The sequence below is a fragment of the Tursiops truncatus genome, chromosome 1, assembly GCF_011762595.2.
Source record: "Tursiops truncatus isolate mTurTru1 chromosome 1, mTurTru1.mat.Y, whole genome shotgun sequence".
Classification (NCBI taxonomy): Eukaryota; Metazoa; Chordata; class Mammalia; order Artiodactyla; family Delphinidae; genus Tursiops; species Tursiops truncatus.
This window is the reverse complement of record NC_047034.1, coordinates 139,659,378-139,675,113: the sequence shown is the minus strand read 5'-3', so window position 1 is coordinate 139,675,113 and position 15,736 is coordinate 139,659,378. Positions and strand designations below refer to the sequence as shown.

The 15,736-nt window shown below is 47.8% G+C and overlaps 1 protein-coding gene across 1 annotated transcript in view; it reads right to left on the bottom strand.

The window, feature by feature from the left end:
* SLC1A7 (solute carrier family 1 member 7) overlaps positions 1-7,427 on the bottom strand; it is a 47,375-nt gene extending 39,948 nt beyond the window's left edge. The window contains exons 1-2 of the mRNA XM_073802659.1: positions 7,293-7,427; positions 555-634 (exon numbers count right to left, since the gene is read on the bottom strand). Coding sequence (XP_073658760.1) covers positions 555-634; positions 7,293-7,427 — 215 coding nt within the window. The remainder of the gene's footprint in view (positions 1-554; positions 635-7,292) is intronic.
* Between the last annotated feature and the right edge of the window lie 8,309 nt (positions 7,428-15,736).

Genomic DNA, 15,736 nt, shown 5'->3' with positions numbered 1-15,736 from the left:
CATACCCTGTGATCAGCCCTGAACGTTTAGCAAATAGATAGCCTCCTACAGTCCTCGCAGCAACCTTTTGGAGTAGGTGTTACTATTATCATTTTACAGATGAGGAAACGGAGGCTCAGAGAAGTCTGACCTGTCCAAGATTCCACAGCCAGTACAGCACAGAGTTGAGCCAGGATATCATCTCGTGATCATCTCCAAGGTCATCTTTTCCCCCATGTCTTGCTGCAATCACCACAAAGAGCCTCTCCCTGGGAACAGTGTGTGAACTCCCTGGCCCCGAGCTACCCTGGAGTCAGGTCACGTCCCAGGACTCCAAATCACTTACTCAAGTCACTCAAATGTCCACTGAATGGGACTGAAACAACTGGTGTCACTGAATGACCCAGACTCCAGCGCCTGTGCCACAGTCTACGCCCCATGAAGCCCCCAGAGTCACACCACCCAGAGCCTGCCGTCCAGCTGTCCACAGCAGGAGGAGGCGCCTACAGAATCCGTACAGAATCCTCTTCCTGCAACCCCACCCCAGACCTCCCAGCCAAACACCCGCCCCTCACCTGGAGACCACCAGCGGTAGGATCAGCATCTTCAACATCCTCATCAAGAGCTCTCCGGGAAACTGGAAGTAACTGATTTCCTGAAACACAGCAGGAGTTGGGGTTATAGCAGGTAGTACAGACTTCACAGTTGCTTTACAATCTTCAAAGCACCATTTCATCCGTATTCTCCTGTCTAGCCCATGGACAGCAGAGTCCATGGAGAAAACACTGGCTTTGGAGCCAAGCAGACTTGGATTCTAACCTTGGCCCCCTAGAAGTAGCTGCGGCCTTAAGCAAGTTCCTCGGCCTCTCTGAGTTTTTCTCATCTGTAACAGGAGGGTAATAACCACTTCACAGGGCCACTGGGAGGCTTAAATGAGAGGATGCACATGAAGCACTTGGCAGAAGGTCTGGATGAGAGTAAATGGTCAGTAATCACAGCAGATAACAGCTCTCCCCCACCTTTTCGCCATTCACCTGCCTAGCCTTGCTACAAATCGGTCTCATGTAACAGATGATAAGTGGCGAGAGGGCAGGGCTGCCTACTGTTCACACATTCATTCAGCCCGTACTTTGGCAGCCATCGTACTGGGCACCCAAGAGTGAATTAGGCACCGTTCCTGCACTGGAGGAATTGTCAGTCTACTTGATGAAAAGACTGACTCGTAAACAGCATTTTTGAGTCAGTTTCCCTTCTGCACTGGGTTCCCTCGCCCCACACTTTTGTCAATTCTTACCGACCCTTGAAGCAGGGCTCACATTTAAAATGCTGAAAGAGAAAGAATCGGATTGGTTTGTGAGACACCGCTCTCAGTATTAAAGAGCCCTTACTGGGCAGAGTTCTTGCGCCGGGCTTCCTCATGGGCTGCTGGTTCCAGCCTATCTGCCGGCCAAGCCCTTGCCCACTCAGCTCTCGCCAGAGTAACCGGTCACATGACTGGCACCTAACAGCGCAAGAGGAAGGTACTCCAAAGCCCAGTTAAGTATGAATTTCGGATAAACAACAAATATTGGTTCTTTACTTACACTAAAAATTATTTGGGGCTTCCCTGGTGGCGCAGTGGTTGGGAGTCCGCCTGCCGATGCAGGGGACGCGGGTTCGTGCCCCGGTCTGGGGGGATCCCGCGTGCCGCGGAGCGGCTGGGCCCGTGGGCCATGGCCGCTGGGCCTGTGCGTCCGGAGCCTGTGCTCCGCGGCGGGAGAGACAATAACGGTGAGAGGCCCGCATACCGCAAATAAACCCCCCCCCCCAAAAAAAAATTATTTGTTGTTTATCCGAAATTCAAATTTAACTGGATGTGCTCTTTTAAAATTTTTACATTTAACTTAGTTCAATTTTGCTATTTCTGGCAATGCTAGCTTGAGTCCACTTTCCTCAGAGGGTAAGCTTCTGGGTGAGGCCAGTACGTGGACTTGCAAACACCATCTGACTTAAATTTTTGTACTTGTAACTTTTTTTTTTTTAAAACACAAAGCCAAACATAACCCTTGGTTACTGGCCTGATGCTTTGAAAAGTCGCAAATTATAGAATGTTGGTGCTGAGAAGGGGTTTTACAGATCTCCTAGTGCAGCTGACAACACATTTTACAGCTGAGGGAGCTGAGCCAGGAGAGGGAGGTGATTTGCCCGCAGAGTGAGTTAGTGACAGTGCAGGACCGGAAAACAGGCCTCCTAGTCCCCTTCTATTACCATTTCCAACACATCAGAAAATCAACTTTTAAAAATTTACCCATCGTGGCTATGTCTTTTGAATTAATTTTAATCCCTGTGTATCTTCTTTAATTTAGATAACACTATAATGATAAAAAGGCAGCCGTTCCTCACCCATCTCTATGCTTAACCCCAACTTCCCAGGAGTGACCATCCCCAACTCCTCTAGCTGTTTTTCCTTTAGTATTGTTATTTGTAAATAATATGGTTATAATGCTATTTCGAGATATATCTTTTTGACATCTATTAACTTCCCTGCCATGACAAATGAGGACTTAATTCTTACTCCTTTTTTCCTCCTACCATTTCACCATTATATCAATTTTTGGTTTAACTAATTGTCAAGGTTTAAAATATTTTGATCACAAAATATTGCTCACCATTGAGCCAACCATGCCTCCTTTCTGTACAACCTTCAGTTTTGCCCTGAAGTTAAGAATTGACTGATTTTTCATTTACCTTGTTTTCTGTGAGCCACTCATTAATTTCTTCCAAGTGTTTTAACATTGCTTTTTAAATGTCTAACAATAGTATTTTCTATATACTCAAACACATAGGTCCGTTTCTAGGCCCCTGGGACCTCAGTGCAAGAGCTCTCCATCCTCTTGTTCCAGGTTGGACAGATTGCTCTCTAGGCCCAGTGGTTGTCAGGGGTCTCTTCTTTGCTGTCATTCTGGGACTTTTTCCCATATCGGAACCCTTCTTTCCTGGATCCCTTGCCTTCTTGGCTTACTTCTTTGTTTTGCTGGAATATCTCCTTTGGTAGCTTCCTAGTAAGCGTGAATGGGAGAGAAACTTCTGAGTCTTACATAGTAAAAATTTTTTATTCTAGCTTTAACTCTGATAATAGATTGGCTATATATAAGACTCTTAGTTTAAAGAATTTCCTCTCCAAATTTCAAAGGTGTTTCCTCTTTGTCTTCTAGATTCCAGTGTTGCTTAAGATGTTGGGAGCCTTACTTCCTATTCTTTACATTAGACCCAGTTTATTCCCTCAGAACCATTTAAGGATCACCTATTTATCTCCAGTTTTTCTGTACTTTTCATGAAGACATACCATGGTATGAGATTTTCTCCTTTCTTTTTAAAAAATTCATAGTGCTGGGGTTTCCCTGGTGGCGTAGTGGTTGAGAGTCCGCCTGCCGATGCAGGGGACACGGGTTCGTGCCCCGGTCCGGGAAGATCCCACATGCCGCGGAGCGGCTGGGCCCGTGAGCCATGGCCGTTGAGCCTGCGCGTCCGGAGCCTGTGCTCCACAACGCGAGAGGCCACAACAGTGAGAGGCCTGCGTACCGCAAAAAAAAAAAAAAAAAATTCATAGTGCTGTGCATACCTGTTACTTCAGAGAAATGTTCTTGTTTTCTCTGTGAAATTTTTCTCTCCATTTTTTTCTGTTAGCTCTCTTTAAAACTCTTGTTAGTAACTTGAATGTTAGACATTCTAATTTTCTTATATGTTTCTATTTTTAGCTCATTTTGTTTTACCTTCTGGGAGAGTCCTGCAGCTTTATCCCAGCTATTGATATTTTTATCATCTATTTTTAATTTCCCAAAGTTCTTTCTTGTTCTCGAATCGTTTCTTCTTTTTGCACCCTGTTCTATTTTATGGTCACTGTACCTTCTCTCATGTTTTCAAAGAACTTGAGGAAAGGTTTTAAGAGTTTTCTTCTACTCCCTGCATTGCCTCTGCTTCATTAGAGACCTACCATTCTGTTCGTTTGGTCTTCGGCTTCTGCTTGTGTATAAGTGTGACACACTAAACTGCTGTGTGCATGAGTGGGACTTGTCAACTGACGGCTCCTCAAGGAAGGCTAACAGGTGAAGATGTAGCTTTTTCACTGGGGGCAGGGTGAGATGGGGAGAATTCCCCTTCACAGCAGAATTTGGAGATCTTTCCTCTGAGGCTTCAGTGAGACAAGTCCCTTCCTGCCTCTGGCTGTGTGTGGGGTGGGAGGTGGGGGGATGGGGCTGTACTTAAGCCCAGCTGACAGCAGTCTTGTGGGGACCCCACGCTCAAGATGCAGATGTCCACTAATTCACCTGAAGCATGCGCCTCACCACCTCCCCTCCCCCAACGCTTACAGGTGGGCCTAACATCCCTAAGTCAACCTTCTCTGGTTCCTTGGGACAGGCAGGGGGATAGAGTTAGTGGATGAGGGGTCCCCTGATTACATGAACTGTAGGGGTCGAACTGCTCCAGTTACAAAATTCTAACCAACGTCCCTGATTTCAGCTGCATGCTTAACCCTTGCCTCCTGCAGCGCCTTGCACTTTCAGGTCCAGAGCCCTTCTGGAGTTCTCCAAGACAAACTCAGGTGGTATCTGCTATCATTCTGCTTCTACAGACACAAGATTTCAGCTTTCTGTGCTCTACTAAATGAGATCATTCAACTCTATCCACTTCCCATCCAGGAATTATTGTCATTCCTCGACTTCTTTTCTCGGTTGTCTCCGTTTGTATTGTCTTTGTTCTTGGGAGTTTATATTTTTAAACAATTCCATTACTACAGTTTTAGTGGTATCCCAGGAAGGAAAGAAAAATGGGTACAATTATAAATTCATCATGGTTTAACTGGAACTCTCAAAATGATCTATATTTTTAAATGAGATACTTATTTCCAAAGATAAATCTTGTGATTTTGTAAGTTCTTTTCACAAATAGAACATTCTACCATTTTGCACATTGTTTATGATTTTTGCCTTGTTGCATAAGCTTACAAAATAAGAAGGGTTTGGTTTCTGAGTCACAGGCAGAGATCAAATAAACAACTCCTGGATTTCAAAATAAGATGCTGACAAAGCCAATTCCTGACAAGTAATTGTTCTAAGACTCCACATCCTTCCTTCAATTTATCTGGCAGGTTAATCCAGACCAGAACTTGTTAGCGCTTCCAAACAGATGGGGAAGGCAGCTTTGGCAAAGGAGGCGCCAGATGAGTTTGGCTTTTAAGAATAGGCATTCCAATTTGTTTTCACAAAATAATCTTCCTGCAAGAAATATATTTTCGTTGCTGAGGAAAATTAAAGAAAGTGGCTTGCAAATTGTTTGTGCCATTGCCAATTTAATTCAGGCATTAGTTGAGGGTTCTCTCTGTGACACTGAGCTAGGCTCACCTTTTGGTTCAAGAAAGCCCATGTGATAGTCAGCAAGTCAAAGGCTGATGGGAGAAATAGACTCTGAACAAACAGCTCTGAAGCAAGACCTCCAGCAGCTGGGTTCCAGTGGAGGGATGAGCATGGGGTGAGTGTGGGAGGAGAGTGGGCAGATGTGGGTAGGTCTGGAAGAATTTTCATAAGATATGGGATCTATGAGGCGGTTCTTGACGTTGGTAGGACTTGGACAGGTGGGTAAGGGAGGGAGGAGTAAAGTAACACTCACTAAGCACCCGCTGTATCCAGGCACTGATGAATCCTTGTTTACTCCTCACAGCAATTCTAGCAGACATACAGTCCCACCCTTTTCCATTTTACAGATAACGAAACTGAGCTCCAGAAAGGAGACAGGAGTTGGCCTAGGACCACACAGCCATTCACTAGTAGAGTCCAAGTTCAGGGTTCCTCTGACTCCAGAGTCTATGCTTCTCCCTAAATAACTGATAGCACCTTAACAGTGTAACTATAGTAATAGCGGGCTCGATTCCCAGAGAGGCGTGTTTTCCTTTTAATGGAAGACGAAATCTGATACCTTGAGCCCCGGTTGTAGAGAACATATTAGATATCACTGAACTGCAGGAAGAGGAATATTATGAAATAAGGAATCTTCCAGAAGCCCACTGACAAAAACTCTCCTTGACCAAACTTTAGACCGGCCATTCTGAGCCCTCTTTTCAACTAAGCCTCATCCTTTCTTCATCCTGCTTCACCCATTTGTAGCGTAAACCCTGCTAAGTCAATTTAGTGAGAATCCCCCCAACTCTGCCTTCAACAAAGACCTTGTTAGTGGGTTTAGCAAGACTTCCCCTCCCCTATCCTTGATGTCTCCTCTTAGTAATTTTCTAGTCACTGACCTCACTGTGCTCATTGGCTGTAAATCCCCAGCTGCAGTTGCCGTATTTGAGTTGCTCCTGATCGCTCTCCCCTGTCGCCATGGTCTTAACACCTATCACAGTAGTCCTGAATAAAGTCCTCCTTACCATTTAACAGTGTTAGAAAAGTTTTGCCTTCGACAGCATGAGTGTCCCTCCGTCTCCCGCATGAGATGAGCGCTAAGTGAGAAGAGGGCCCTTCCCCGGGCAAGGCATCATCACCCTTGCAGTTACACAGGCCAGAACCCTGGGGGCCTGCATTGCCTCCCTGTCCCCCCAACCCCACATCCAATCAGCCACCACATCCTGAAGCTACCTCTTTGGGAAACAGTTCTCAGATCTGCCCTGCTCATCCCCACTGTCATGTCTCACCCTTCACCTGGCCCCCTGCCAGTCCCGCCACTACCCCATCCTCCACTCAGCACCAGAGGGATGTCTCCAAGCTCAGGTCTGACCATATCACTGCTCAGAGCTTCTCATGGTTGCCCCAAGCCCGTGCTCAGTGCTGGGATCTAGAGGCCTGATGGCCCCTGTGCTCTAGCCCCTGCCTCACAGCGTACATTCCAGCTGCTGTGAACAGCTTGCTCCACCTGCCCCCCCCAGCCCCCCGCAAACCTCTCATGCCCCTTTGCCTTGCTTCTGCTGTTACCTCTGCCTAGAATGCCCATTCCGGCTCTCTGCCCGTGAGCTGCTTTAGGAGGTATTCTCTGATGCCTGCTTTGCATGCTTACAGGATCCCATTCTTCCCTCCCCTACAGCTCTTAGCCTGTGGTTATTCCAAGAAGGCATCCTTACCTCTCTTTCACCTGGAGATGCTGGTGTGAAGCCACTTCCTCTCTCACTCTAGTCCTGCAATGCGTTTATCACACCCACTTCACAGAGGAGAAAACTGGGACCCAGAGAGGCAAAGTGACCCACTGTCATGCCATCGGGGAGCCACGGAGTGGGAATGTGACCCCCAGATTCCTCAGGCCCACCCAGCCCTCCGAGATGGGGACCCGTGATGCCCCGCATGGCTGACCTGTGGTGAGAGGTGCCGGGTCCTCAGGAAGAAGCCGAGGAGGCAGCCCACGGTGACAGAGAGCACAGACAGGATGAGCAGTCCATTCCGCCTGCACACATCCCGCCCTCGTGCCAGGATGGCACCCAGCACCATGGCGAGCCCAGCCTGCTGGCCCAGGGCACAGCACCATTCCATGCACGGGAGGCCAGCCTGGGCACAGGGTCCTGGCTGGGGGCTCTGGCTCCTCAGCCGGCAGGTGGTCAGGGTTGCTAAGCGCTAGTTGCCAGCCCCACGGCCATGGCCCGCGTGGTTGCCCCAGAGGGAGGCCACAATCCTATTACCAGCTGCATCATTAGGAGCCGGGAGCAGATTAGAGCCTGGGAAATTAGAGCAGGCCATGTGGTTGGGGGATCAGACCTCAAAGCCAAGTGCTCCTTTTAGAAAGGGGAGGGGACAGGGGACTGGTGGGAGGAAGAAGAGAAACATTTGTTTGGTTGGTTTGATTTTTACCTCCACTTCATTCCAGAAAGCATTGAAGGCAAGGCAATAACTGGCAATAATAAATAACAATAAACTAGCAAAATAATGAATAACTAGCAATGCTAGCAATCGTCAGCATTAAGCATTTATTGTACACCATGTGCTGTTCTAGACACACATTACTTGTATTAGCACATTTAATCCTAGCACTAAATCCAAGAAGTAAGTACTGTAAGTATCATTTTACAGATGAGGAAACTGAGGCAAAGAGAGGTCGGGAAACGAGCAGGTTGTGTGGGAGTCCTGTTCCAGTTGCGTTACCTGTGTGAACGATTGGGAATCATCCCAACAACCCCAGGGGTCCAACCTTCATTTTACTGAAAGTAAAATGAGATTGAGACCCCAGGAGCCAGAGTCCCTTGGCCATGGGACTCCGGCCAGAGCTAGCAAGTAGCAGAGTGGAAATCAGGCCTACGTTGTTTGGTTCCCACCACGTGTACAGGTGGATGGGTTCAAAGGTGCTTCTCAATATTGTGGGGAATGTAGGATTTGAGTCCAGTGGACCCGAGTTCAAACTTGGGCTGTGTTACCCGTTGTGAGGTATGTCCTTCAGGGCTGCTTTAAGCCTAAAACTGGGAACGCTGTAGGTTCTCAGGGCTTATTATTTTTAGAGACGACAGTGCCCAAGGGACCTACTTTCAAGTCCCAGCTCTGCCACTTACTAGTTGTGTGATCCTGGAGCAGCCATTTAGGAGCACACTGCCTCAGTGTGCTCTTTCCCCAACCAAGCAGACATAATAATAGCATCTACTTTGTTAGGGCTGGTGCAACATTCCATCCAGAGAACATTTGTGAAAGCAGGAATGAACTGCAACATGCCAAGCAGGGAAATGGCTGTTAGGGTCACCATCTATATTTAGCGTTTTTAGATAAAGGTGTTTTTTTGTTTGTTTTGGGTGGGGTTGTTTGCTTGTTTTGTTTTGTTTTTTGCTATTTCTTGTGGCCTGGCCTGCCCTTTAAAGCCAGAGGGAATTAACTCTCGTCTATTTCACCAGGAGTCTGTAATCTCATTAGGGGCAGTCAGATGACAGCAGGGAGCTCTGTCTGTGGGTCTGTGGTGGGCGGTGTGTGCACAAGGCTGCCCCCCCGACAAAGGGGACGGGGCCAAGAAAGTGGCAGTGGACTGCAGTGCAGGCCCCGAAGCCATGGGCAGAGCCCCGAACTGGGAAGGGACCCTCAGATTCTGGTCTCAACCAGCTCTGTGACCTTGCCCTCTCCAGACCTCAGTCCTGCCCCCCTTAGAATGAGAGAAACAGCCTAGCTGCTTTCTAAGGATCCCTTGGTTCAACGAGCCAAGCTTCCAAATCCCCTGCTCTTTGCCAGTAGCTTTGTGGGTGTGGGGATGGATATAGGCTCTGAGGGTGATTTTTTTCCCTCCAACTCTGACTCTTAAAAGCAAGAATCTACTGATGCACCTTCAGCTCCAACAAATGCCTCATTTTCCGGTTGACCAGGTGGGTTAGCTGCTGTCTAAAAGAGGAAACATTCTGAATAGATATTTGGATTTGCACTTAATGTTCAGGCCTGGCCTTTAGCCGTGAAGTAGGTGAGTTTGGCTCTTGCATTTCAATTCCAAGACTCTGGATCCCATGGTGCCCTCACAACTGTCCCTGCCTGCCTCCTGTCCCTCACACTCTGACATGACCATGTCCCAGGCTCCAGGCCTTTCCTTCCGTTGCTCCCACTGTCTTCAACAGGGGAAGTTACAATTCACTCAAGCAAATGTTCTTATAGCACCATCTCATGTCATCCCTCCTGGGTACTGGGGAGATACCAAGACTATTGAGGTGCTCTAGGAAAGGACTAACTCACACCAAAGTGTAAGTGACTGATAACAGCATACTAAGGATATTTGCAAATCAGATAGAAAGCTCCTGGATAAGAACCCTTTCATAGCTCCCCATTGCCCACAGAATCAATTGTCTTGCAATGTTACTAGATGTGCACAAATTTTTCCATAATTAAAAACAAGTCAGGAAAAGTTGGATGAAATAAAGTTAAGCCCATTCTTTACTCCAGGAAGCTCAAAATCAGACTGCTCAAGTTCATATCTTAGCTCTACCACTTACCAGCTGTGTGACCTTTACCCCCCTATAAAATTTCTTAACCTCTCTCTAAAATAGGAATGATACAACAGGACCTAGTTCATAGGGTGGTGAGGTGGGTCCGATTTGGTGATGCCTGCCTGGTGCCTTGCAGACACTCACAGGTGGTTACTATTAGTTTTAGCAAAACCTTTACAAAATTCACATATGTCGGAGGGAGTCTCCACGTGGGGGACACAGAAACCCAGCCCTCTTCTGGAGCTGAGAGTTCCATGGGCCTAGTGTTTGGGGAATACACACTGGAACACTGCTGCCCCCAGGATGAAGTCCCTGGCTCTGAGGTCCTCAGGAGCTTTGCGCACCTCTCCAGCACACCGCCTGGGCCTCCTCGGCATCATACCTTGAGTTCCTATAATACCAAACAACTTTGAGTTCCTTGAGCCCTGCATCCTCTCTCAGGCCTCCACACCTATGCTCAGGCTATTTCCTCTGCCTGGAAGGTCTTTGTCTCTAAAGTCACAGGTCAAATGCCCCATCTTCCCTGAAACCTTCGCTGACTTCCTCAGATACACACACCCTCCCTCCGCTCCCACTAACTCAGGCCCTTCCTCAGTCACCACCGGGGATTAACCCCAGTTCCCGCCCCCAGTTTTTTTTTGGCCGCACCACACATCTTGTGGGATCTCAGTTCCCCGACCTGGGATTGAACCTGGGCCACAGCAGTGAAAGCCCGGAATCCTAACCATTAGGCCACCAGGAAACTCCCCCCAGTTCCCTTTTAAGTGGCTCTGACAAGGAAGTAAAAATCTGTGAGGATCAAATTAAGTCTCTGTTATCGTGTTATTTGGAAACACCTTGGTGGATCATCCTCAAAGTTAGAGGGGAGCCCGGGGGAGCCCCAAGGGGCAAGGAGTTGCCCTCCAGAGCAGCGGAAACTGATGGGCAGCAGGAAGCCCGGGAGATGCTTCTTGGGAGATTTGAGCTGCACTGATTAAGATGCTATGGACAGAGAAGATAAACAGTGTTGTCAAAAAAGAGCCCCAAATCACAAGAGCTGCCCACTCTGCAGGAGTGAGTTTGCAGTCGGACTGTTTCTCACCATGGCAACCCTGTGCAGGATGTGCCACGGTAGACAGCTGCAGGGTCAGTTTATTTGCTAATTATTAATGATTCTCCAGGGCCGGCAGAGGGGTCAGTTCAGCTCAGGAAGGTGGGTGGAGGAAGGCTTCTCGGAGGAGGGGTCATTTAGTCAGAGACCTGAATGAGCCAGGAGTTAACCTGGGGGTGGGGGGCAGGCACTGGTCGAGGGGGAGGCAAGAGGAGATCTTGTTCCAAAGAGGGGCCCAGGCTGGAGATGCAAGAGCTGCTTCTGGGAACCCTTGACCCAGTGGGCTGGAGCGGCCAGCAGGCCTGGGGCCTCACTCCTTCCACCATGTATCAAGTGAGTTTAGGTTGAGCTCTCTGAGCTCCCAGCTGGGTTTATGGTGTTGACAGCTCTGGGTCTGTTGGCTGCTTTTCAGAGACATACCAGAGGCGCCTTCATCTCCTCCCTGACACGTCTCCCAGCTCATTGTAGGCTGGGCCCTTCTCGGAAGGTTTTCTGTGGACAGCTAACCCAGCTGGGTGTGGATTCCTGTGAGCGTTAGTCACCGAGGGGCTGTCCGACCTCCGCTGAGGCTGGTCCTTTCCTGTGTTTGCCTCAGGATGGGATAAAGTGACATTCCTGTGACAGTCGCCTTCCTTCTTCCATTTCCAGCCCCCTGTCTAGATTCTTCATCTATAGAAGTGGCCTCGAGCACGCACGAAACCACTCAGTTGCTGTTTGTTGAGCACCTATTATGTGTCAGGCTCTGCCCAAGAGCCTCGCACCAGTCAAGTGTTGAGGTACAGGAGAAGGGCACAAGTGCTGGTTCTGTTCAGTCCAATACAGTAGCACTACTTAAAATGAAATTAATGAAAACTAAAGTTTAAAATTCAGTTCTCTGAGATGAGATGTCCCAGCTCAAGCAATAGGGCAGAAAAAAGGGGCAAATTCCTCCTTCCTCTGTCCTTTTGTTCTATCCCAGCCCTCAACAGATTGGAGGAGGCCCACCCACACTGGGGAAGGCCATCTACTTTCCTCCATCTGCTGATCCAAATGCTAATTTCAGCCAGAAACACTCTCACAGACACACAGAAATAATGCTTATCCAGATATCTGGGCATCCGCTGATCCAGTCAAATTGACACATAAAATTAACTACTGCAGTCCTTGAAAAGAGTTTCTGGTCACCTGGTGTGTGTAGACTTTGACAAGGAGAGCTGGTGCCAAACCAATGTTGTCATCACTTGAGCCATTGAATCAAATAAATGGACTGCTAGCCACACCTACATAAATTTGGGACTTGTTCAAGCACGCACACTTAAACTTGCTTCAGTAGAGTTTTCTTCACTGAAGACAACACTGATCAATTTGTAATGTGATTAAAATGTTACGATAACAAGGAGAATATATGTCCTGACATAAAAAGATAAAAAATAATAAACAATAACAGTAAGAGGAAAAAAAAAAGAATTTAGAGGTGGTGATAGCAGAGCATTAAACCAAGCATGGAGCCCTTCTGATGCCCATGAAACCAGTCCTGTTTAAAAGACTGGCTGGTGAGGCTTTCAAGAACCCAAGGGCAAGAGTAGAACTGAGCTGCAGAGACCTTCTGAACTAGGTGCTCAATTGTTACAGAATTCTCTCTCTCACCCGCTCTCCTTTCTGCCTGTCTGATCCATTCATTCATTCTTCCTTCAACACAGGTTTACTGACACCTCGTGTAGGATAGTGATTAAGAGCACAGACTCTGGAACCACATGACTGGTGTTTGAATTCCGGTTCCTAGACCAATGATCTGTGTGACTTTAGGCAAGTTACCCTGTGTCTCAGTTTTCCCATATGGAATATGGTGATAATATTATTCTATCCTATAGGGTTGTTATGTGGATTAAATGAATTACATGTGTGAAGCACTTCGGACAGTTGTCTGATCATAATAAGCACTATATATTTGTTCCTATTATTATCATTATTACTATGTTCCAGGCATATTCTAGGGATACGGCAATGAACAGAAATAGTCAAACAATCTCTGCTCTCATAGGGCTGACGTTTTGGTGGTGATATTTGTGCTACATTATTCTTTCTCTAATGGAGAAAACGGAGCATTTCCACTACTGCTCTGGTCCAGGTGGAGGAAACATGGCTACCAGAGCTCCCTTTCACTCCAAGTCCAAAATTCCCAGGGTAGGTTCTGATTGGCCCAGCTTAGACCAATCATCTGTGGCTAGTAGGGGCAGGGGGCAGGGTCACATTGTTGAAAATTGCTACTTTCATGGAAACCCTGTAGATGTATGTGGTAGCAATTAGAAAAGTGGACTGAATAGACACAGCAAAGTAGTACATTATCCTAGTCATTCAGCTCTTGGCTTTCTTTTCTTTCTTGTATAAAATGCCTAACATCTTATCCCCTGTAAGGCTGCTCCAGAACTTAGGATCAGCTGCTCAACTTTCGCCATTGCTCTGCCTTCTCTGATGCCTCTCTCTCCCCTTTATGGCAGCAGGCACCTGGGGCCCCACCCACAGTGGGCTCAGAACAGACTGCAGGCCACCGTCTGGTCCAGGTGATTTACTCCTCAGCCCACTGCTTCTCACTTGTTTGGGCCCACAAGGCCACCAACTTAGTGAACCAGCATTCAACACCCAGGCTTAAAGACCACAAGGAGCCCTAGACATTCTGGAACATTCTCTGAGGCCCAAAGAGAGAAAGGAACCTGGGCAAAGTCACTGGAAACTAGGTGTCAGCTCAGGAACAGAATTGGGGTCTTCCTCTGCCTACTCTTCCATCTTCCCTAAACCCGGGAACACTCTGCAAAGAATCGTTCTGCTGTGGGCTGTTATTTTGCAGCCTCTGTCTCCTTTATGGTCTAGACTTTGCTTCTACCTCCTAACTTGCATGGCAGTAACTGTATGGACCCTCTTCTGGGACAAGCCCCCTCCCCTCCCCCTGCCCACTGATTCCTGTACAACCTGTGTCCAGGCTCTTGCTGCCGCTGCCTCTGGCGGTCAGATGCTCTTTTCCTTTGGGAAGGTGCTGAGGTCAGTGGTTGCTGAATGGGAGAGGCAGGGCGGGGGACACAGGACAGCTGTCTGCAGAGCCACAGTGGTCAGTGACTGGGGAAAGACTTGGGGAGTTGGAACCACGGATGTTAGGGAATCAGATTAAGAAATTGAGCAGGGAATGGATTCAGCCTTAGTTTCTGATGAAAGCTGCGGTGAGAGTAGGCCAATGCACAGAGGCTCAGGACGGAGGGTGAACAAGTTAGGGGAAGGGCAAAGATTTAGGTTCCTGTTCCAGTACTGAGGGATGCTTTCGGGGAAGTCATTTGACCTCCCAGAGCCTTAGCTTTCTCAGGCCAAGGATGACTCCTTGCTTCATGAGGCTGCAATGGGGCTGTGAGACAGGCAAACACAGTGGTGGGGAAGAGGGCTTTGGTGTCAGACAGACCTGAATGTAAACCCAGCCCCACCATTAACTAGCCTTGTGACATTTTAGGCGTGTGGCCTCACTGCTCTGAATCTGTTTTTCCTCACCTATGAAATGAGGATATTAATTATACATAACTCATAGGGCTTGGGGAAGTTTCAATAGAATCTTACATGAATAATAATTAATACAGAGCTTCGCACGTACTAACTGCTCAGTAAATGGTTGCAAGGTATAGAGACCCCAATGAAGAAAACTTAAACTTAAAAGAGCAATTTATTCAAAAGCTCTTGAACCTTCCCTCCTTCCCACCACATCCACATTTCACAATTGCTCAGCGTTTTAGAACCTGACAACCACATATATCTAAGAATGGAATAGGCTACCTCTGAAGGCAGTAAATTCCTTGTTCCCAGAGAAAAACAAAAAAAGCTGGGAGGTGTCTTGGAGGGCACACGACAGAAGGGATTCAAGCAACTAATGGGATAGGGGTGAGGGGAGGAGGGCACTGGGCTACAGCCCTCAGCGATCTTTTCCAGACCCTCTCCCACACAGAGTCCACCCCCACCCCAGATGTAGAGGTGGGTGGTGACCACTGAAAACTCTTATCTGGGCAACACTAAGGAAAATCCTGCTGAGAACCGGCCACCAGGAAAGTCCACTGTAGACAGGTCTGTCCACATCATCACACACACCTGTGTTTGGATTTCCCCTTCGTAGAGCCGGGGGCTGGTCCTACGAGAGGAAATGGCTCAGGTGGCTGGCCAGCGGACTCCTTCAGTCACAGCCTGGCCAAAGAGGGATCTGCAGTGATCACAGAGAATCTCCAGGCCAGAGATGAGACTTCATGGGAGCAGCAATGAGGAGTTCAGGGAAGCAGTTCACAAACCTGCCCTCCTGGGCCTCCTCAGACAGCCAGACCAGACATTAGACCTGGGCACAACTGCAGACTGGTCATCTGATCAAATGATTCTCCTCTCTGGGAGGAAGGGGTGCGGCACAGTCCCTTGGCGGGCATGGCACAACTTCTGAAGGAGATTTGGCTTTCAAAAGCATGCCCAATACCACAATTTCATTTTGGAAAATAAACACAAATCCCCTTTTCTTTTACTCCATGAGCTACAGAGTAAAGCTCAACAAAAACTTCTTGGCTGGTGGTACTGTTTCTACCTAACCCCGCCGGCCAAGAAAATTCCCAAAAAGCTAAGGGAGAGAGAATGTTCCCCTGGAAGGTCCACATCATAATCTCTGGGGAGTATGAAACTTTTCTGTTCTTCCAAAGAGAGTATGTGTTCAAAAGACTACAAAAGGTCAGAAGTGAGCTGGTTCTGAGTTGTAATTAAATCTTATCTTTTCTCATTAAGTC